At 45.3% G+C, this 24451-nt stretch overlaps 4 protein-coding genes and 1 pseudogene across 4 annotated transcripts in view; 4 read left to right on the plus strand and 1 right to left on the minus strand.

Annotated features, from left to right (window-relative positions):
* The window catches only part of dnah9l (dynein, axonemal, heavy polypeptide 9 like), a 174719-nt gene that overhangs the window by 17486 nt on the left and 132782 nt on the right, over nt 1-24451 (minus strand). The window lies entirely within an intron of this gene.
* On the plus strand, nt 2161-3111 carry LOC115102747 (cyclin-dependent kinase 5 activator 1-like). Its single transcript, XM_065005073.1, has one exon. It carries the CDS (start codon nt 2161-2163, stop codon nt 3109-3111), a length of 951 nt encoding a protein of 316 aa, XP_064861145.1.
* On the plus strand, nt 10806-11755 carry LOC135562709 (cyclin-dependent kinase 5 activator 1-like; annotated as a pseudogene).
* LOC135562710 (cyclin-dependent kinase 5 activator 1-like) lies at nt 16262-17212 on the plus strand. The gene has a single exon (XM_065005074.1). The coding sequence runs from the start codon at nt 16262-16264 to the stop codon at nt 17210-17212; it is 951 nt and encodes a 316-aa protein (XP_064861146.1).
* LOC135562711 (cyclin-dependent kinase 5 activator 1-like) lies at nt 21095-22045 on the plus strand. The gene has a single exon (XM_065005075.1). The coding sequence runs from the start codon at nt 21095-21097 to the stop codon at nt 22043-22045; it is 951 nt and encodes a 316-aa protein (XP_064861147.1).

Consider the following 24451-nt stretch of genomic DNA (forward strand, 5'->3'; position numbering starts at 1 on the left):
GAAGGAGGTTTTCAATCAAAATCTCACGATACATGGCCCCATTCATTCTTTCCTTTACACGGATCAGTCGTCCTGGTCCCTTTGCAAAAAAACATCCCCAAAGCATGATGTTTCCAACCCCATGCTTCACAGTAGGTATGGTGTTCTTTGGATGCAACTCGGCATTCTTTGTCCTCCAAACACGACGAGTTGAGTTTTTACCAAAAAGTTATATTTTGGTTTCATCTGACCATATGACATTCTCCCAATCTTCTTCTGGATCATCCAAATGCTCTCTAGCAAACTTCAGACGGGCCTGGACATGTACTGGCTTAAGCAGGGGGACACGTCTGGCACTGCAGGATTTGAGTCCCTGGCGGCGTAGTGTGTTACTGATGGTAGGCTTTGTTACTTTGGTTCCAGCTCTCTGCAGGTCATTCACTAGGTCCCCCGTGTGGTTCTGGGATTTTTGCTCACCGTTCTTGTGATCATTTTGACCCCACGGGGTGAGATCTTGCGTGGAGCCCCAGATCGAAGGAGATTATCAGTGGTCTTGTATGTCTTCCATTTCCTAATAATTGCTCCCACAGTTGATTTCTTCAAACCAAGCTGCCTTACCTATTGCAGATTCAGTCTTCCCAGCCTGGTGCAGGTCTACAATTTTGTTTCTGGTGTCCTTTGACAGCTCTTTGGTCTTGGCCATAGTGGAGTTTGGAGTGTGACTGTTTGAGGTTGTGGACAGGTGTCTTTTATACTGATAACAAGTTCAAATAGGTGCCATTAATACAGGTAACGAGTGGAGGACAGAGGAGCCTCTTAAAGAAGAAGTTACAGGTCTGTGAGAGCCAGAAATCTTGCTTGTTTGTAGGTGACCAAATAATTATTTTACACCATAATTTGCAAATAAATTCATAAAAAATCCTACAATGTGATTATCTGGATTTTTTTTCTCATTTTGTCTATCATAGTTGAAGTCTACCTATGATGAAAATTACAGGCCTCTCTCATATTTTTAAGTGGGAGAAGTTGCACAATTGGTGGCTGACTAAATACTTTTTGCCCCACTGTACTTGAATATTCAAACCGAGCTTAGTCTAGTATTGGATCAACTGTTGTATGATTTTTAAAATTCTTTGTATGATTTTTAAAATTCTTTAAAAAACGTTTGAATTAAGTTGTATAATTTTTATTTCAGCTACTGCTGGTTCTTATGTTGCGTTTTACATGAAAATGCAATTTAGCATTTTAAGCTAGCTCTCCAGTCAGTCCTGACATCGAAGTCGGCCTGTATGCTCCCCACTTCAAATAGCGATTATAGGCGCGCACATAATCGTCCCCAGGCTAAATGCGCATTATTGGAGTAGATTGCTAAAGGGAATTTATTAAAGCACAATTTAGGGGGAAGAATAGTCTGCTGGTGAACGAGATAAGCGGGAGCCTGACAGAGCTGCCAATATAATTTGACAGACCATTGAGATCCATGCAAAACACTCGCCAGATACATGTTATTCAGCCACTGAGGACAGAAATGTAACGCCGTGACGTAACAGACACTCAGAGGTTATTTCGTTTTCAATTTATTGAGCTAGGCTGTATCAAATATGAGGCACATTCTATCACGGGGAACATCAGACTTTATTTATTTGTTTATTTATTTATTTTTGCCAACATCAAACTTATAATCTTTCACAAAATCGCCTCTATGACATACTTCTTTATTACGACGTGGAAACTCGATTTCAGAACCTTGGACAATTCTGATGTTCACAACCATAACAGCCTTGAGCTCAAAGCACTGGACAACCAGTCTTACCTTTCAATTAACAAAGTAAATATAGAAATATCTTTATAACTTTTTCACATATCAACTTGAAATCAGTGAGTAATATTTTTGTTTCGCTTTGGAATGTTACATTGCTCATGTTTATGAACACAGAGCACTAATGTCTATGCTTAATACTGTGATTTACAATCTGTCCCAAATGGAACCCTGTTTCCTATTTAAAGCACTGCTTTTGACCAGACCCCTTTGGGCCATGGTCAAAAGCAGTGCACTTTATAGGGAATAGGTTGCCATTTCAGAGATAGCTAGAGCTGAGCTAGCTAGGCCAACTGAACTGATGCCATGCATTTCATTTTGCTAATATTGAAGCATTTTGTTTTCCACAGGCACTATTGACCATGGGAACCGTAATGTCTATCTCGCTCCGCAAGAAGGCAGTCCTCTTCAAAGATGGGCCGGACACTGTGGGACACTTGATGGGAGGCCAGACCGGTAAGAGCGCAAAAGACAAGACTCTGAAGCGCTACTCACCATGGAGGTGGATTGTGAAGAAGAAGAGCTCCAAGAAGGTGCAGGCCCATGAGAACACCAACCAAAACAACATTGCCAATCTGAGTAATGAGAACCTGGAGAAGTCTCAGTCCTTCTCCAACCTGTCCACCCTCACCCTTGAGAAGTCTCAGTCCTGTGACAAGCTGTCCACCCAGGACCAAGGCACTCCAGCCATCTCCAACAACGCCGCCTGGTCGGTCGAGACGGCCCCCTTATCCAACTCAAACATGGCCCCCGACACGCCCCAGATGGTGACCGTCCAGGACCTCGACGCTCCCAGGAGGCTGGTGATGGTCCACGCTACAACCGGCGAGCTGCTGCGCTGTCTGGGTGAGTTCCTGTGCCGGCGCTGCTACCGGCTCCAGGACATGTCTTCCATGGACCCGGTGCTGTGGCTGCGGGTGGTGGACCGTTATCTGCTGGACAACTGCTATCAGAGCCAGAGCTGCATCAATCCGGCCGCTGTGGTCTTCCTCTACATGCTGTGCCGCGAGGCGGTTCCCTCCGAGGTGGCCACCTTGCACGAGCTGCATGCCGTGCTGCTCACCTGCCTCTATACGACCTGCTCCTACATGGGCAACGAGATCGCCTACCCCCTGAAACCCTTCCTGGTGGACACCTGCAGGCAGACCTTCTGGATCCGCTGCATGACCATCACCAAGCTGATGAGTGTCAAGATGCTCCAGATGAACACAGACCCTAACTTCTTCTGCCAGGTGTTTGCTGACCTGAAGAACGAGAGCCAGAAGGAGGAGAAGAAGAGCCGCCTGCTCAGCGGTGTGTACAGCACTCAGTGAGGGACCTAGGGTATAGGGGCCAGGGGAGGGCGGGTGCCAACTACAGTCTGACAATTCAAAATGGGAGGGAGGAGGATTGGTTGAGGGAGGGGGAAGAGGGTGAGTTTGATGGGAAAAGATGATTTATAGATTTTAAGGGTTAATGTGAGGGTAAATTTGACTTGAAAGAGAACACAAATCGGTAGCTATGAATGTGTGGAGGACTGAGGCTTTAGCTTACAATCTACTATACCAGCCTACTGTCTGATGTGTGCACTTCCTACTACGGGAGGATTGGAGGCACCTTTGAGTGACTGGACTAGTGCTCACATCACACTGAGGCTGCAGCCCACCAGCCCATCTGACTGTGGGAGATGTGTACTTCCTACCACTAGAGGGAAGGAGGCACCCTTGAGTGACTGGACTAGTGCTCACATCACACTGAGGCTGCAGCCCACCAGCCCATCTGACTGTGGGAGATGTGCACTTCCTACCACTGGAGGGAAAGGAGGCACCCTTGAGTGACTGGACTAGTGCTCACATCACACTGAGGCTGCAGCCCACCAGCCTATTGTTCTGACTGTGGGAGATGTGCACTTCCTACCACTGGAGGGAAGGAGGCACCCTTGAGTGATTGGACTAGTGCTCAGATCATGGTTGAACAGACAAGCTGCGACCCTGGTGCTTTAGACAGTGAAGTGAACACCAATGTACCCCCTCAGCAAGAACGGGACAGTTCTAGGGGACAGGGGTTTGTTTGAGGACCATTGGTTCTGATGTATTTGAACGAACAGTATGACTGTTTTGAAATAAAATGCTTTAAATAATTTCTTAAAAACATCACGTGTCCATATTATTTTACAAATATATATTTTCCTTGTCATTTTGAGATCTTGGTGGAGATAATACTTTACGAGTGGTGAAAAAAGAACCCAATTGTCATACTTGAGTAAAAGTAAAGATACTTAATAGAAAATGACTCAAGTAAAAGTGAAAGTCACCCAGTAAAATATGACTTGAGTAAAAGTCTAAAGGTATCTGGTTTTAAATGTACTTAAGTATCAAAAGGGAAAGCAAAGTCTATATATCAAATTCCTTATATTATGCAGATGTTCTTGTTTTTATTTATTTATGGAAAGCCAGGGACACAGTCTAACAATATTTTACAAACCAGATCGGAGGCAGTAGGGATGAGTTCTCCTAATAAGTGTAGGACTTCCGGCGCCGACTGAGATGGCCGCCTCGCTTCGCGTTCCTAGGAAACTATGCAGTTTTTTGTTTTTTTACGTGTTATTTCTTACATTAGTACCCCAGGTCATCTTAGGTTTCATTACATACAGTCGAGAAGAACTACTGAATATAAGATCAGCGCCAACTCACCATCAGTACGACCAAGAATATGTTTTCCGCGACGCGGATCCGGTGTTCTGCCTTACAAACAGGACAACGGAATGGATCGCATGCAGCGACCCAAGGAAACGACTCCGAAAAAGAGGGAAACGAGGCGGTGTTCTAGTCAGACTCCGAAAAAGGGCACATCGCGCACCACTCCCCAGCATTCTTCTTGCCAATGTCCAGTCTCTTGACAACAAGGTTGACGAAATCCGAGCAAGGGTAGCATTCCAGAGGGACATCAGAGACTGCAACGTTCTCTGCTTCACAGAAACATGGCTTACTGGGAAGACGCTATCCGATGCGGTGCAGCCAACGGGTTTCTCCACGCATCGCGCCGACAGAAACAAACATCTTTCTGGTAAGAAGAGTGGCGGGGGCGTATGCCTCATGACTAACGAGACATGGTGTGATGAAGGAAACATACAGGAACTCAAATCCTTCTGTTCACCTGATTTAGAATTCCTCACAATCAAATGTAGACCGCATTATCTTCCAAGAGAATTCTCCTCGATTATAATCACAGCCGTATATATCCCCCCCAAGCAGACACATCGATGGCTCTGAACGAACTTTATTTAACTCTTTGCAAACTGAAACCATTTATCCGGAGGCTGCATTCATTGTAGCTGGGGATTTTAACAAAGCTAATCTGAAAACAAGACTCCCTAAATTTTACCAGCATATCGATTGCGCAACCAGGGGTGGTAAAACCTTGGATCATTGTTACTCTAACTTCCGCGACGCATATAAGGCCCTGCCCCGCCCCCTTTCGGAAAAGCTGACCACGACTCCATTTTGCTGATCCCTGCCTACAGGCAGAAACTAAAACAAGAGGCTCCCACGCTGAGGTCTGTCCAACGCTGGTCAGACCAAGCTGACTCCACACTCCAAGACTGCTTCCATCACGTGGACTGGGACATGTTTCGTATTGCGTCAGATGGAAATATTGACGAATACGCTGATTCGGTGTGCGAGTTCATTAGAACGTGCGTCGAAGATGTCGTTCCCATAGCAACGATAAAAACATTCCCTAACCAGAAACCGTGGATTGATGGCAGCATTCGCGTGAAACTGAAAGCGCGAACCACTGCTTTTAATCAGGGCAAGGTGTCTGGTAATATGTCCGAATATAAACAATGCAGCTATTCCCTCCGCAAGGCTATTAAACAAGCTAAGAGTCAGTACAGAGACAAAGTGGAATCTCAATTCAATGGCTCAGACACAAGAGGCATGTGGCAGGGTCTACAGTCAATCACGGACTACAAGAAGAAACCCAGCCCAGTCACGGACCAGGATGTCTTGCTCCCAGGCAGACTAAATAACTTTTTGCCCGCTTTGAGGACAATACAGTGCCACTGACACGGCCTGCAACGAAAACATGCGGTCTCTCCTTCACTGCAGCCGAGGTGAGTAAGACATTTAAACGTGTTAACCCTCGCAAGGCTGCAGGCCCAGACGGCATCCCCAGCCGCGCCCTCAGAGCATGCGCAGACCAGCTGGCCGGTGTGTTTACGGACATATTCAATCAATCCCTATACCAGTCTGCTGTTCCCACATGCTTCAAGAGGGCCACCATTGTTCCTGTTCCCAAGAAAGCTAAGGTAACTGAGCTAAACGACTACCGCCCCGTAGCACTCACTTCCGTCATCATGAAGTGCTTTGAGAGACTAGTCAAGGACCATATCACCTCCACCCTACCTGACACTCTAGACCCACTCCAATTTGCTTACCGCCCAAATAGGTCCACAGACGATGCAATCTCAACCACACTGCACACTGCCCTAACCCACCTGGACAAGAGGAATACCTATGTGAGAATGCTGTTCATCGACTACAGCTCGGCATTCAACACCAGTACCCTCCAAGCTCGTCATCAAGCTCGAGACCCTGGGTCTCGACCCCGCCCTGTGCAACTGGGTACTGGACTTCCTGACGGGCCGCCCCCAGGTGGTGAGGGTAGGCAACAACATCTCCTCCCCGCTGATCCTCAACTCGGGGCCCCACAAGGGTGCGTTCTGAGCCCTCTCCTGTACTCCCTGTTCACCCACGACTGCGTGGCCATGCACGCTCCAACTCAATCATCAAGTTTGCGGACGACACAACAGTGGTAGGCTTGATTACCAACAACGACGAGACGGCCTACAGGGAGGAGGTGAGGGCCCTCGGAGTGTGGTGTCAGGAAAATAACCTCACACTCAACGTCAACAAAACTAAGGAGATGATTGTGGACTTCAGGAAACAGCAGAGGGAACACCCCCCTATCCACATCGATGGATCAGTAGTGGAGAGGGTAGCAAGTTTTAAGTTCCTCGGCATACACATCACAGACAAACTGAATTGGTCCACTCACACAGACAGCATCGTGAAGAAGGCGCAGCAGCGCCTCTTCAACCTCAGGAGGCTGAAGAAATTCGGCTTGTCACCAAAAGCACTCACAAACTTCTACAGATGCACAATCGAGAGCATCCTGGCGGGCTGTATCACCGCCTGGTACGGCAACTGCTCCGCCTCAACCGTAAGGCTCTCCAGAGGGTAGTGAGGTCTGCACAACGCATCACCGGGGCAAACTACCTGCCCTCCAGGACACCTACACCACCCGATGTTACAGGAAGGCCATAAAGATCATCAAGGACATCAACCACCCGAACCACTGCCTGTTCACCCGCTATCATCCAGAAGGCGAGGTCAGTACAGGTGCATCAAAGCTGGGGCCGAGAGACTGAAAACAGCTTCTATCTCAAGGCCATCAGACTGTTAAACAGCCACCACTAACATTGAGTGGCTGCTGCCAACACACTGTCATTGACACTGACCCAACTCCAGCCACTTTAATAATGGGAATTGATGGGAAATGATGTAAATATATCACTAGCCACTTTAAACAATGCTACCTTATATAATGTTACTTACCCTACATTATTCATCTCATATGCATATGTATATACTGTACTCTAGATCATCGACTGCATTCTTATGTCACTAGCCACTTTAACTATGCCACTTTGTTTACTTTGTCTACATACTCATCTCATATGTATATACTGTACTCGATACCATCTACTGTATGCTGCTCTGTACCATCACTCATTCATATATCCTTATGTACATATTCCTTATCCCCTTACACTGTGTATAAGACAGTAGTTTTGGAATTGTTAGTTAGATTACTTGTTGGTTAAGCACAAGCATTTCGCTACACTCGCATTAACATCTGCTAACCATGTGTATGTGACAAATACAATTTGATTTGATTTGATTTGAATTTGACTGTTTGTTTTGCTGTCCTGCCTGAGCATTGGAAATGTAAGGAGAACATCTTTTCTTTCTGAATGTTGTCAAGTAGAAGTAAAAGTTAAAAAATATATACATTCTCAAGTAAAGTACCAGTAACCATGGAAACAAGAGCTTTTCAGTGTGTGTGTCATGTTCATGCAGATTTACAGTGATATTTACACTACAAAATCAGTTGTCTTAGTGTTACCCAGAGAACAGGATGGTCTTAAACGCCTGCTCTCTACTGCCTTGACCCAATATCTCCTACAGACAGACACACACAGGGAGAGAGATTTGAGTTTGTGAGATATTTATAATATATTGGGACAGCAATTAGGGATGGGGAGGTACAGTGGGGCAAAAAAGTATTTAGTCAGCCACCAATTGTGCAAGTTCTCCCACTTTAAAAGATGAGAGAGGCCTGTAATTTTCATCATAGGTACACTTCAACTATGACATACAAAAGGAGAAAAAAAATCCCGAAAATCACATTGTAGGATTTTTAATGAATTTATTTGCAAATTATGGTGGAAAATAAGCATTTGGTCAATAAAAAAGTTTATCTCAATACTTTGTTATATACCCTTTGTTGGCAATGACGGAGGTCAAACGATTTCTGTAAGTCTTCACAAGGTTTCCACACACTGTTGCTGGTATTTTGGCCCATTCCTCCATGCAGATCTCCTCTAGAGCAGTGATGTTTTGGGGCTGTTGCTGGGCAACACAGACCGTCAACTCCCTTCAAAGATTTTATATGGGGTTGAGATCTGGAGACTGGCTAGGCCACTCCAGGACCTTGATATGCTTCTTACGAAGCCACTCCTTCGTTGCCCGGGCGGTGTGTTTGGGATCATTGTCATGCTGAAAGACCCAGCCACGTTTCATCTTCAATGCCCTTGCTGACGGAAGGAGGTTTTCAATCAAAATCTCACGATACATGGCCCCATTCATTCTTTCCTTTACACGGATCAGTCGTCCTGGTCCCTTTGCAAAAAAACATCCCCAAAGCATGATGTTTCCAACCCCATGCTTCACAGTAGGTATGGTGTTCTTTGGATGCAACTCTGCATTCTTTGTCCTCCAAACACGACAAGTTGAGTTTTTACCAAAAAGTTATATTTTGGTTTCATCTGACGATATGACATTCTCCCAATCTTCTTCTGGATCATCCAAATGCTCTCTAGCAAACTTCAGACGGGCCTGGACATGTACTGGCTTAAGCAGGGGGACCTGTCTGGCACTGCAGGATTTGAGTCCCTGGCGGCGTAGTGTGTTACTGATGGTAGGCTTTGTTACTTTGGTCCCAGCTCTCTGCAGGTCATTCACTAGGTCCCCCCGTGTGGTTCAGGGATTTTTGCTCACCATTCTTGTGATCATTTTGACCCCACAGGGTGAGATCTTGCGTGGAGCCCCAGATCGAAGGAGATTATCAGTGGTCTTGTATGTCTTCCATTTCCTAATAATTGCTCCCACAGTTGATTTCCTCAAACCAAGCTGCTTACCTAATGCAGATTCAGTCTTCCCAGCCTGGTGCAGGTCTACAATTTTGTTTCTGGTGTCCTTTGACAGCTCTTTGGTCTTGGCCATAGTGGAGTTTGGAGTGTGACTGTTTGAGGTTGTGGACAGGTGTCTTTTATACTGATAACAAGTTCAAACAGGTGCCATTAATACAGGTAACGAGTGGAGGACAGAGGAGCCTCTTAAAGAAGAAGTTACAGATCTGTGAGAGCCAGAAATGTTGCTTGTTTGTAGGTGACCAAATACTTATTTTCCACCATAATTTGCAAATAAATTCATAAAAAATCCTACAATGTGATTATCTGGATTTTCTTTCTCATTTTGTCTGTCATTGTCGAAATGTACCTATGATGAAAATTACAGGCCTCTCTCATATTTTTAACTGGGAGAAGTTGCACAATTGGTGGCTGACTAAATACTTTTTTGCCCCACTGTACTTGAATATTCAAACCGAGCTTAGTCTAGTATTGGATCAACTGTTGTATGATTTTTAAAATTCTTTAAAAAAACGTTTGAATTAAGTTGTATAAGCTTAATTTTTTTATGTTGCGTTTTACATGAAAATGCAATTTAGCCTACTTTTATAGCGCATTTTAAGCTAGCTCTCCAGTCAGTCCTGACATCGAAGTCGGCCTGTATGCTCCCCACTTCAAATAGCGATTATAGGCGCGCACATAATCGTCCCCAGGCTAAATGCGCCTTATTGGAGTAGATTGCTAAAGGGAATTTATTAAAGCACAATTTAGGGGGAAGAATAGTCTGCTGGTGAACGAGATAAGCGGGAGCCTGACAGAGCTGCCAATATAATTTGACAGACCATTGAGATCCATGCAAAACACTCGCCAGATACATGTTATTCAGCCACTGAGGACAGAAATGTAACGCCGTGACGTAACAGACACACAGAGGTTATATCGTTTTCAATTTATTGAGCTAGGCTGTATCAAATATGAGGCAAATTCTATCACGGGGAACATCAGACTTTATTTATTTGTTTATTTATTTATTTTTGCCCACATCAAACTTATAATCTTTCACAAAATCGCCTCTATGACATACTTCTTTATTACGACGTGGAAACTCGATTTCAGAACCTTGGACAATTCTGATGTTCACAACCATAACAGCCTTGAACTCAAAGCACTGGACAACCCGTCTTTACCTTTCAATTAACAAAGTAAATGTAGAAATATCTTTATAACTTTTTCACATATCAACTTGAAATCAGTGAGTAATATTTTGTTTCGCTTTGGAATGTTACATTGCTCATGTTTATGAACACAGAGCACTAATGTCTATGCTTAATACTGTGATTTACAATCTGTCCCAAATGGAACCCTGTTTCCTATTTAAAGCACTGCTTTTGACCAGACCCCTTTGGGCCATGGTCAAAAGCAGTGCACTTTATAGGGAATAGGTTGCCATTTCAGAGATAGCTAGAGCTGAGCTAGCTAGGCCAACTGAACTGATGCCATGCATTTCATTTTGCTAATATTGAAGCATTTTGTTTTCCACAGGCACTATTGACCATGGGAACCGTAATGTCTATCTCGCTCCGCAAGAAGGCAGTCCTCTTCAAAGATGGGCCGGACACTGTGGGCCACTTGATGGAAGTCCAGACCGGTAAGAGCGCAAAGACAAGACTCTGAAGCGCTACTCACCATGGAGGTGGATTGTGAAGAAGAAGAGCTCCAAGAAGGTGCAGGCCCATGAGAACACCAACCAAAACAACATTGCCAATCTGAGTAATGAGAACCTGGAGAAGTCTCAGTCCTTCTCCAACCTGTCCACCCTCACCCTTGAGAAGTCTCAGTCCTGTGACAAACTGTCCACCCAGGACCAAGGCACTCCAGCCATCTCCAACAACGCCGCCTGGTCGGTCGAGACGGCCCCCTTATCCAACTCAAACATGGCCCCCGACACGCCCCAGATTGTGACCGCCCAGGACCTCGACGCTCCCAGGAGGCTGGTGATGGTCCACGCTACAACCGGCGAGCTGCTGCGCTGTCTGGGTGAGTTCCTGTGCCGGCGCTGCTACCGGCTCCAGGACATGTCTTCTATGGACCCGGTGCTGTGGCTGCGGGTGGTGGACCGTTATCTGCTGGACAACTGCTATCAGAGCCAGAGCTGCATCAATCCGGCCGCTGTGGTCTTCCTCTACATGCTGTGCCGCGAGGCAGTTTCCTCCGAGGTGGCCACCTTGCACGAGCTGCATGCCGTGCTGCTCACCTGCCTCTATACGACCTGCTCCTACATGGGCAACGAGATCGCCTACCCCCTGAAACCCTTCCTGGTGGACACCTGCAGGCAGACCTTCTGGATCCGCTGCATGACCATCACCAAGCTGATGAGTGTCAAGATGCTCCAGATGAACACAGACCCTAACTTCTTCTGCCAGGTGTTTGCTGAACTGAAGAACGAGAGCCAGAAGGAGGAGAAGACGAGCCGCCTGCTCAGCGGTGTGTACAGCACTCAGTGAGGGACCTAGGGTATAGGGGCCAGGGGAGGGCGGGTGCCAACTACAGTCTGACAATTCAAAATGGGAGGGAGGAGGATTGGTTGAGGGAGGGGGAAGAGGGTGAGCTTTGATGGGAAAAGATGATTTATAGATTTTAAGGGTTAATGTGAGGGTAAATTTGACTTGAAAGAGAACACAAATCGGTAGCTATGAATGTGTGGAGGACTGAGGCTTTAGCTTACGATCTACTATACCAGCCTACTGTCTGATGTGTGCACTTCCTACTACGGGAGGATTGGAGGCACCTTTGAGTGACTGGACTAGTGCTCACATCACACTGAGGCTGCAGCCCACCAGCCCATCTGACTGTGGGAGATGTGTACTTCCTACCACTAGAGGGAAGGAGGCACCCTTGAGTGATTGGACTAGTGCTCAGATCATGGTTGAACAGACAAGCTGCGACCCTGGTACTTTAGACAGTGAAGTGAACACCAATGTACCCCCTCAGCAAGAACGGGACAGTTCTAGGGGACAGGGGTTTGTTTGAGGACCATTGGTTCTGATGTATTTGAACGAACAGTATGACTGTTTTGAAATAAAATGCTTTAAATAATTTCTTAAAAACATCACGTGTCCATATTATTTTACAAATATATATTTTCCTTGTCATTTTGAGATCTTGGTGGAGATAATACTTTACGAGTGGTGGAAAAGAACCCAATTGTCATACTTGAGTAAAAGTAAAGATACTGAATAGAAAATGACTCAAGTAAAAGTGAAAGTCACCCAGTAAAATATGACTTGAGTAAAAGTCTAAAGGTATCTGGTTTTAAATGTACTTAAGTATCAAAAGGGAAAGCAAAGTCTATATATCAAATTCCTTATATTATGCAGATGTTCTTGTTTTTATTTATTTATGGAAAGCCAGGGGCACAGTCTAACAATATTTTACAAACCAGATCAGAGGCAGTAGGGATGAGTTCTCTTAATAAGTGTATGAATTTGACTGTTTTGCTGTCCTGCCTGAGCATTGGAAATGTAAGGAGCACATCTTTTCTTTCTGAATGTTGTCAAGTAGAAGTAAAAGTAAAAAAATATATACATTCTCAAGTAAAGTACCAGTAACCCTGGAAACAAGAGCTTTTCAGTGTGTGTGTCATGTTCATGCAGATTTACAGTGATATTTACATTACAACATCAGTTGTCTTAGTGTTAGAGGTACAGTGGGGTAAAAAAGTATTTAGTCAGCCACCAATTGTACAAGTTCTCCCACTTTAAAAGATGAGAGAGGCCTGTAATTTTCATCATAGGTACATTTCGACAATGACAGACAAAATGAGAAAAGAAAATCCAGATAATCACATTGTAGGATTTTTAATGAATTTATTTGCAATAAAAAAGTTTATCTCAATACTTTGTTATATACCCTTTGTTGGCAATGACAGAGGTCAAACGATTGCTGTAAGTCTTCACAAGGTTTCCACACACTGTTGCTGGTATTTTGGCCCATTCCTCCATGCAGATCTCCTTTAGAGCAGTGATGTTTTGGGGCTGTTGCTGGGCAACACGGACCGTCAACTCCCTTCAAAGATTTTATATGGGGTTGAGATCTGGAGACTGGCTAGGCCACTCCAGGACCTTGATATGCTTCTTACGAAGCCACTCCTTCGTTGCCCGGGCGGTGTGTTTGGGATCATTGTCATGCTGAAAGACCCAGCCACGTTTCATCTTCAATGCCCTTGCTGACGGAAGGAGGTTTTCAATCAAAATCTCACGATACATGGCCCCATTCATTCTTTCCTTTACACGGATCAGTCGTCCTGGTCCCTTTGCAAAAAAACATCCCCAAAGCATGATGTTTCCAACCCCATGCTTCACAGTAGGTATGGTGTTCTTTGGATGCAACTCAGCATTCTTTGTCCTCCAAACACGACGAGTTGAGTTTTTACCAAAAAGTTATATTTTGGTTTCATCTGACCATATGACATTCTCCCAATCTTCTTCTGGATCATCCAAATGCTCTCTAGCAAACTTCAGACGGGCCTGGACATGTACTGGCTTAAGCAGGGGGACACGTCTGGCACTGCAGGATTTGAGTCCCTGGCGGCGTAGTGTGTTACTGATGGTAGGCTTTGTTACTTTGGTTCCAGCTCTCTGCAGGTCATTCACTAGGTCCCCCCGTGTGGTTCTGGGATTTTTGCTCACCGTTCTTGTGATCATTTTGACCCCACGGGGTGAGATCTTGCGTGGAGCCCCAGATCGAAGGAGATTATCAGTGGTCTTGTATGTCTTCCATTTCCTAATAATTGCTCCCACAGTTGATTTCTTCAAACCAAGCTGCCTTACCTATTGCAGATTCAGTCTTCCCAGCCTGGTGCAGGTCTACAATTTTGTTTCTGGTGTCCTTTGACAGCTCTTTGGTCTTGGCCATAGTGGAGTTTGGAGTGTGACTGTTTGAGGTTGTGGACAGGTGTCTTTTATACTGATAACAAGTTCAAATAGGTGCCATTAATACAGGTAACGAGTGGAGGACAGAGGAGCCTCTTAAAGAAGAAGTTACAGGTCTGTGAGAGCCAGAAATCTTGCTTGTTTGTAGGTGACCAAATAATTATTTTACACCATAATTTGCAAATAAATTCATAAAAAATCCTACAATGTGATTATCTGGATTTTTTTTCTCATTTTGTCTATCATAGTTGAAGTCTACCTATGATGAAAATTACAGGCCTCTCTCATATTTTTAAGTGGGAGAAGTTGCACAATTGGTGGCTGACTAAATACTTTTTGCCCCACTGTACTTGAATATTCAAACCGAGCTTAGTCTAGTATTGGATCAACTGTTGTATGATTTTTAAAATTCTTTAAAAAAACGTTTGAATTAAGTTGTATAAGCTTAATTTTTTTATGTTGCGTTTTACATGAAAATGCAATTTAGCCTACTTTTATAGCGCATTTTAAGCTAGCTCTCCAGTCAGTCCTGACATCGAAGTCGGCCTGTATGCACCCCACTTCAAATAGCGATTATAGGCGCGCACATAATCGTCCCCAGGCTAAATGCGCATTATTGGAGTAGATTGCTAAAGGGAATTTATTAAAGCACAATTTAGGGGGAAGAATAGTCTGCTGGTGAACGAGATAAGCGGGAGCCTGACAGAGCTGCCAATATAATTTGACAGACCATTGAGATCCATGCAAAACACTCGCCAGATACATGTTATTCAGCCACTGAGGACAGAAATGTAACGCCGTGACGTAACAGACACACAGAGGTTATATCGTTTTCAATTTATTGAGCTAGGCTGTATCAAATATGAGGCAAATTCTATCACGGGGAACATCAGACTTTATTTATTTGTTTATTTATTTATTTTTGCCCACATCAAACTTATAATCTTTCACAAAATCGCCTCTATGACATACTTCTTTATTACGACGTGGAAACTCGATTTCAGAACCTTGGACAATTCTGATGTTCACAACCATAACAGCCTTGAACTCAAAGCACTGGACAACCCGTCTTTACCTTTCAATTAACAAAGTAAATGTAGAAATATCTTTATAACTTTTTCACATATCAACTTGAAATCAGTGAGTAATATTTTTGTTTCGCTTTGGAATGTTACATTGCTCATGTTTATGAACACAGAGCACTAATGTCTATGCTTAATCCAGGCACTTGTCATCTCCCGTCTGGATTACTGCAACTCGCTGTTGGCTGGGCTCCCTGCCTGTGCCATTAAACCCCTACAACTCATCCAGAACGCCGCAGCCCATCTGGTGTTCAACCTTCCCAAGTTCTCTCACGTCACCCCGCTCCTCCGCTCTCTCCACTGGCTTCCAGTTGAAGCTCGCATCCGCTACAAGACCATGGTGCTTGCCTACGGAGCTGTGAGGGGAACGGCACCTCAGTACCTCCAGGCTCTGATCAGGCCCTACACCCAAACAAGGGCACTGCGTTCATCCACCTCTGGCCTGCTCGCCTCCCTACCACTGAGGAAGTACAGTTCCCGCGCAGCCCAGTCAAAACTGTTCGCTGCTCTGGCCCCCCAATGGTGGAACAAACTCCCTCACGACGCCAGGACAGCGGAGTCAATCACCACCTTCCGGAGACACCTGAAACCCCACCTCTTTCAGGAATACCTAGGATAGGATAAAGTAATCCTTCTCACCCCCCCTTAAAAGATTTAGATGCACTATTGTAAAGTGGCTGTTCCACTGGATGTCTTAAGGTGAACGCACCAATTTGTAAGTCGCTCTGGATAAGAGCGTCTGCTAAATGACTTAAATGTAAATGTAATGTTAATACTGTGATTTACAATCTGTCCCAAATGGAACCCTGTTTCCTATTTAAAGCACTGCTTTTGACCAGACCCCTTTGGACCATGGTCAAAAGCAGTGCACTTTATAGGGAATAGGTTGCCATTTCAGAGATAGCTAGAGCTGAGCTAGCTAGGCCAACTGAACTGATGCCATGCATTTCATTTTGCTAATATTGAAGCATTTTGTTTTCCACAGGCACTATTGACCATGGGAACCGTAATGTCTATCTCGCTCCGCAAGAAGGCAGTCCTCTTCAAAGATGGGCCGGACACTGTGGGCCACTTGATGGAAGTCCAGACCGGTAAGAGCGCAAAAGACAAGACTCTGAAGCGCTACTCACCATGGAGGTGGATTGTGAAGAAGAAGAGCTCCAAGAAGGTGCAGGCCCATGAGAACACCAACCAAAACAACATTGCCAATCTGAGTAATGAGAACCTGGAGAAGTCTCAGTCCTTCTCCGACCTGTCCACCCTCACCCTTGAGAAGTCTCAGTCCTGTGACAAACTGTCCACCCAGGACCAAGGCACTCCAGCCATCTCCAACAACGCCGCCTGGTCGGTCGAGACGGCCCCCTTATCCAACTCAAACATGGCCCCCGACACGCCCCAGATTGTGACCGCCCAGGACCTCGACGCTCCCAGGAGGCTGGTGATGGTCCACGCTACAACCGGCGAGCTGCTGCGCTGTCTGGGTGAGTTCCTGTGCCGGCGCTGCTACCGGCTCCAGGACATGTCTTCTATGGACCCGGTGCTGTGGCTGCGGGTGGTGGACCGTTATCTGCTGGACAACTGCTATCAGAGCCAGAGCTGCATCAATCCGGCCGCTGTGGTCTTCCTCTACATGCTGTGCCGCGAGGCAGTTTCCTCCGAGGTGGCCACCTTGCACGAGCTGCATGCCGTGCTGCTCACCTGCCTCTATACGACCTGCTCCTACATGGGCAACGAGATCGCCTACCCCCTGAAACCCTTCCTGGTGGACACCTGCAGGCAGACCTTCTGGATCCGCTGCATGACCATCACCAAGCTGATGAGTGTCAAGATGCTCCAGATGAACACAGACCCTAACTTCTTCTGCCAGGTGTTTGCTGAACTGAAGAACGAGAGCCAGAAGGAGGAGAAGACGAGCCGCCTGCTCAGCGGTGTGTACAGCACTCAGTGAGGGACCTAGGGTATAGGGGCCAGGGGAGGGCGGGTGCCAACTACAGTCTGACAATTCAAAATGGGAGGGAGGAGGATTGGTTGAGGGAGGGGGAAGAGGGTGAGCTTTGATGGGAAAAGATGATTTATAGATTTTAAGGGTTAATGTGAGGGTAAATTTGACTTGAAAGAGAACACAAATCGGTAGCTATGAATGTGTGGAGGACTGAGGCTTTAGCTTACGATCTACTATACCAGCCTACTGTCTGATGTGTGCACTTCCTACTACGGGAGGATTGGAGGCACCTTTGAGTGACTGGACTAGTGCTCACATCACACTGAGGCTGCAGCCCACCAGCCCATCTGACTGTGGGAGATGTGTACTTCCTACCACTAGAGGGAAGGAGGCACCCTTGAGTGATTGGACTAGTGCTCAGATCATGGTTGAACAGACAAGCTGCGACCCTGGTACTTTAGACAGTGAAGTGAACACCAATGTACCCCCTCAGCAAGAACGGGACAGTTCTAGGGGACAGGGGTTTGTTTGAGGACCATTGGTTCTGATGTATTTGAACGAACAGTATGACTGTTTTGAAATAAAATGCTTTAAATAATTTCTTAAAAACATCACGTGTCCATATTATTTTACAAATATATATTTTCCTTGTCATTTTGAGATCTTGGTGGAGATAATACTTTACGAGTGGTGGAAAAAGAACCCAATTGTCATACTTGAGTAAAAGTAAAGATACTGAATAGAAAATGACTCAAGTAAAAGTGAAAGTCACCCAGTAAAATATGACTTGAGTAAAAGTCTAAAGGTATCTGGTTTTAAATGTACTTAAGTATCAAAAGGGAAAGCAAAGTCTATATATCAAATTCCTTATATTATGCAGATGTTCTTGTTTTTATTTATTTATGGAAAGCCAGGGGCACAGTCTAACAATATTTTACAAACCAGATCAGAGGCAGTAGGGATGAGTTCTCTTAATAAGTGTATGAATTTGACTGTTTTGCTGTCCTGCCTGAGCATTGGAAATGTAAGGAGCACATCTTTTCTTTCTGAATGTTGTCAAGTAGAAGTAAAAGTAAAAAAATATATACATTCTCAAGTAAAGTACCAGTAACCCTGGAAACAAGAGCTTTTCAGTGTGTGTGTCATGTTCATGCAGATTTACAGTGATATTTACATTACAACATCAGTTGTCTTAGTGTTAGAGGTACAGTGGGGTAAAAAAGTATTTAGTCAGCCACCAATTGTACAAGTTCTCCCACTTTAAAAGATGAGAGAGGCCTGTAATTTTCATCATAGGTACATTTCGACAATGACAGACAAAATGAGAAAAGAAAATCCAGATAATCACATTGTAGGATTTTTAATGAATTTATTTGCAATAAAAAAGTTTATCTCAATACTTTGTTATATACCCTTTGTTGGCAATGACAGAGGTCAAACGATTGCTGTAAGTCTTCACAAGGTTTCCACACACTGTTGCTGGTATTTTGGCCCATTCCTCCATGCAGATCTCCTTTAGAGCAGTGATGTTTTGGGGCTGTTGCTGGGCAACACGGACCGTCAACTCCCTTCAAAGATTTTATATGGGGTTGAGATCTGGAGACTGGCTAGGCCACTCCAGGACCTTGATATGCTTCTTACGAAGCCACTCCTTCGTTGCCCGGGCGGTGTGTTTGGGATCATTGTCATGCTGAAAGACCCAGCCACGTTTCATCTTCAATGCCCTTGCTGACGGAAGGAGGTTTTCAATCAAAATCTCACGATACATGGCCCCATTCATTCTTTCCTTTACACGGATCAGTCGTCCTGGTCCCTTTGCAAAAAATCCCCAAAGCATGATGTTTCCAACCCCATGCTTCACAGTAGGTATGGTGTTCTTTGGATGCAACTCGGCATTCTTTGTCCTCCAAACACGACGAGTTGAGTTTTTACCAAAAAGTTATATTTTGGTTTCATCTGACCATATGACATTCTCCCAATCTTCTTCTGGATCATCCAAATGCTCTCTAGCAAACTTCAGACGGGCCTGGACATGTACTGGCTTAAGCAGGGGGACACGTCTGGCACTGCAGGATTTGAGTCCCTGGCGGCGTAGTGTGTTACTGATGGTAGGCTTTGTTACTTTGGTTCCAGCTCTCTGCAGGTCATTCACTAGGTCCCCCGTGTGGTTCTGGGATTTTTGCTCACCGTTCTTGTGATCATTTTGACCCCACGGGGTGAGATCTTGCGTGGAGCCCCAGATCGAAGGAGATTATCAGTGGTCTTGTATGTCTTCCATTTCCTAATAATTGCTCCCACAGTTGATTTCTTCAAACCAAGCTGCCTTACCTATTGCAGATTCAGTCTTCCCAGCCTGGTGCAGGTCTACAATTTTGTTTCTGGTGTCCTTTGACAGCTCTTTGGTCTTGGCCATAGTGGAGTTTGGAGTGTGACTGTTTGAGGTTGTGGACAGGTGTCTTTTATACTGATAACAAGTTCAAATAGGTGCCATTAATACAGGTAACGAGTGGAGGACAGAGGAGCCTCTTAAAGAAGAAGTTACAGGTCTGTGAGAGCCAGAAATCTTGCTTGTTTGTAGGTGACCAAATAATTATTTTACACCATAATTTGCAAATAAATTCATAAAAAATCCTACAATGTGATTATCTGGATTTCTTTTCTCATTTTGTCTATCATAGTTGAAGTCTACCTATGATGAAAATTACAGGCCTCTCTCATATTTTTAAGTGGGAGAAGTTGCACAATTGGTGGCTGACTAAATACTTTTTGCCCCACTGTACTTGAATATTCAAACCGAGCTTAGTCTAGTATTGGATCAACTGTTGTATGATTTTTAAAATTCTTTAAAAAAACGTTTGAATTAAGTTGTATAATTTTTTATTTCAGCTACTGCTGGTTCTTATGTTGCGTTTTACATGAAAATGCAATTTAGCCTACTTTTATAGCGCATTTTAAGCTAGCTCTCCAGTCAGTCCTGACATCGAAGTCGGCCTGTATGCACCCCACTTCAAATAGCGATTATAGGCGCGCACATAATCGTCCCCAGGCTAAATGCGCATTATTGGAGTAGATTGCTAAAGGGAATTTATTAAAGCACAATTTAGGGGGAAGAATAGTCTGCTGGTGAACGAGATAAGCGGGAGCCTGACAGAGCTGCCAATATAATTTGACAGACCATTGAGATCCATGCAAAACACTCGCCAGATACATGTTATTCAGCCACTGAGGACAGAAATGTAACGCCGTGACGTAACAGACACACAGAGGTTATATCGTTTTCAATTTATTGAGCTAGGCTGTATCAAATATGAGGCAAATTCTATCACGGGGAACATCAGACTTTATTTATTTGTTTATTTATTTATTTTTGCCCACATCAAACTTATAATCTTTCACAAAATCGCCTCTATGACATACTTCTTTATTACGACGTGGAAACTCGATTTCAGAACCTTGGACAATTCTGATGTTCACAACCATAACAGCCTTGAACTCAAAGCACTGGACAACCCGTCTTTACCTTTCAATTAACAAAGTAAATGTAGAAATATCTTTATAACTTTTTCACATATCAACTTGAAATCAGTGAGTAATATTTTTGTTTCGCTTTGGAATGTTACATTGCTCATGTTTATGAACACAGAGCACTAATGTCTATGCTTAATACTGTGATTTACAATCTGTCCCAAATGGAACCCTGTTTCCTATTTAAAGCACTGCTTTTGACCAGACCCCTTTGGGCCATGGTCAAAAGCAGTGCACTTTATAGGGAATAGGTTGCCATTTCAGAGATAGCTAGAGCTGAGCTAGCTAGGCCAACTGAACTGATGCCATGCATTTCATTTTGCTAATATTGAAGCATTTTGTTTTCCACAGGCACTATTGACCATGGGAACCGTAATGTCTATCTCGCTCCGCAAGAAGGCAGTCCTCTTCAAAGATGGGCCGGACACTGTGGGCCACTTGATGGAAGTCCAGACCGGTAAGAGCGCAAAAGACAAGACTCTGAAGCGCTACTCACCATGGAGGTGGATTGTGAAGAAGAAGAGCTCCAAGAAGGTGCAGGCCCATGAGAACACCAACCAAAACAACATTGCCAATCTGAGTAATGAGAACCTGGAGAAGTCTCAGTCCTTCTCCAACCTGTCCACCCTCACCCTTGAGAAGTCTCAGTCCTGTGACAAGCTGTCCACCCAGGACCAAGGCACTCCAGCCATCTCCAACAACGCCGCCTGGTCGGTCGAGACGGCCCCCTTATCCAACTCAAACATGGCCCCCGACACGCCCCAGATGGTGACCGCCCAGGACCTCGACGCTCCCAGGAGGCTGGTGATGGTCCACGCTACAACCGGCGAGCTGCTGCGCTGTCTGGGTGAGTTCCTGTGCCGGCGCTGCTACCGGCTCCAGGACATGTCTTCTATGGACCCGGTGCTGTGGCTGCGGGTGGTGGACCGTTATCTGCTGGACAACTGCTATCAGAGCCAGAGCTGCATCAATCCGGCCGCTGTGGTCTTCCTCTACATGCTGTGCCGCGAGGCGGTTTCCTCCGAGGTGGCCACCTTGCACGAGCTGCATGCCGTGCTGCTCACCTGCCTCTATACGACCTGCTCCTACATGGGCAACGAGATCGCCTACCCCCTGAAACCCTTCCTGGTGGACACCTGCAGGCAGACCTTCTGGATCCGCTGCATGACCATCACCAAGCTGATGAGTGTCAAGATGCTCCAGATGAACACAGACCCTAACTTCTTCTGCCAGGTGTTTGCTGACCTGAAGAACGAGAGCCAGAAGGAGGAGAAGAAGAGCCACCTGCTCAGCGGTGTGTACAGCACTCAGTGAGGGACCTAGGGTATAGGGGCCAGGGGAGGGCGGGTGCCAACTACAGTCTGACAATTCAAAATGGGAGGGAGGAGGATTGGTTGAGGGAGGGGGAAGAGGGTGAGCTTTGATGGGAAAAGATGATTTATAGATTTTAAGGGTTAATGTGAGGGTAAATTTGACTTGAAAGAGAACACAAATCGGTAGCTATGAATGTGTGGAGGACTGAGGCTTTAGCTTACAATCTACTATACCAGCCTACTGTCTGATGTGTGCACTTCCTACTACGGGAGGATTGGAGGCACCTTTGAGTGACTGGACTAGTGCTCACATCACACTGAGGCTGCAGCCCACCAGCCCATCTGACTGTGGGAGATGTGTACTTCCTACCACTAGAGGGAAGGAGGCACCCTTGAGTGACTGGACTAGTGCTCACATCACACTGAGGCTGCAGCCCACCAGCCCATCTGACTGTGGGAGATGTGTACTTCCTACCACTAGAGGGAAGGAGGCACCCTTGAGTGACTGGACTAGTGCTCACATCACACTGAGGCTGCAGCCCACCAGCCCATCTGACTGTGGGAGATGTGCACTTCCTACCACTGGAGGGAAAGGAGGCACCCTTGAGTGACTGGACTAGTGCTCACATCACACTGAGGCTGCAGCCCACCAGCCTATTGTTCTGACTGTGGGAGATGTGCACTTCCTACCACTGGAGGGAAGGAGGCACCCTTGAGTGATTGGACTAGTGCTCAGATCATGGTTGAACAGACAAGCTGCGACCCTGGTGCTTTAGACAGTGAAGTGAACACCAATGTACCCCCTCAGCAAGAACGGGACAGTTCTAGGGGACAGGGGTTTGTTTGAGGACCATTGGTTCTGATGAATTTGAACGATCAGTATGACTGTTTTGAAATCAAATGCTTTAAATAATTTCTTAAAAACATCACGTGTCCATATTATTTTACAAATATATATTTTCCTTGTCATTTTGAGATCTTGGTGGAGATAATACGTTACGAGTGGTGGAAAAAGAACCCAATTGTCATACTTGAGTAAAAGTAAAGATACTTAATAGAAAATGACTCAAGTAAAAGTGAAAGTCACCCAGTAAAATATGACTTGAGTAAAAGTCTAAAGGTATCTGGTTTTAAATGTACTTAAGTATCAAAAGGGAAAGCAAAGTCTATATATCAAATTCCTTATATTATGCAGATGTTCTTGTTTTTATTTATTTATGGAAAGCCAGGGACACAGTCTAACAATATTTTACAAACCAGATCGGAGGCAGTAGGGATGAGTTCTCCTAATAAGTGTAGGACTTCCGGCGCCGACTGAGATGGCCGCCTCGTCGCGTTCCTAGGAAACTATGCAGTTTTTTGTTTTTTACGTGTTATTTCTTACATTAGTACCCCAGGTCATCTTAGGTTTCATTACATACAGTCGAGAAGAACTACTGAATATAAGATCAGCGCCAACTCACCATCAGTACGACCAAGAATATGTTTTCCGCGACGCGGATCCGGTGTTCTGCCTTACAAACAGGACAACGGAATGGATCGCATGCAGCGACCCAAGGAAACGACTCCGAAAAAGAGGGAAACGAGGCGGTGTTCTAGTCAGACTCCGAAAAAGGGCACATCGCGCACCACTCCCCAGCATTCTTCTTGCCAATGTCCAGTCTCTTGACAACAAGGTTGACGAAATCCGAGCAAGGGTAGCATTCCAGAGGGACATCAGAGACTGCAACGTTCTCTGCTTCACAGAAACATGGCTTACTGGGAAGACGCTATCCGATGCGGTGCAGCTAACGGGTTTCTCCACGCATCGCGCCGACAGAAACAAACATCTTTCTGGTAAGAAGAGTGGCGGGGGCGTATGCCTCATGACTAACGAGACATGGTGTGATGAAGGAAACATACAGGAACTCAAATCCTTCTGTTCACCTGATTTAGAATTCCTCACAATCAAATGTAGACCGCATTATCTTCCAAGAGAATTCTCCTCGATTATAATCACAGCCGTATATATCCCCCCCAAGCAGACACATCGATGGCTCTGAACGAACTTTATTTAACTCTTTGCAAACTGGAAACCATTTATCCGGAGGCTGCATTCATTGTAGCTGGGGATTTTAACAAAGCTAATCTGAAAACAAGACTCCCTAAATTTTACCAGCATATCGATTGCGCAACCAGGGGTGGTAAAACCTTGGATCATTGTTACTCTAACTTCCGCGACGCATATAAGGCCCTGCCCCGCCCCCCTTTCGGAAAAGCTGACCACGACTCCATTTTGCTGATCCCTGCCTACAGGCAGAAACTAAAACAAGAGGCTCCCACGCTGAGGTCTGTCCAACGCTGGTCAGACCAAGCTGACTCCACACTCCAAGACTGCTTCCATCACGTGGACTGGGACATGTTTCGT

The sequence above is a fragment of the Oncorhynchus nerka genome, linkage group LG20 (genome assembly GCF_034236695.1).
Source record: "Oncorhynchus nerka isolate Pitt River linkage group LG20, Oner_Uvic_2.0, whole genome shotgun sequence".
NCBI lineage: Eukaryota > Metazoa > Chordata > Actinopteri > Salmoniformes > Salmonidae > Oncorhynchus > Oncorhynchus nerka.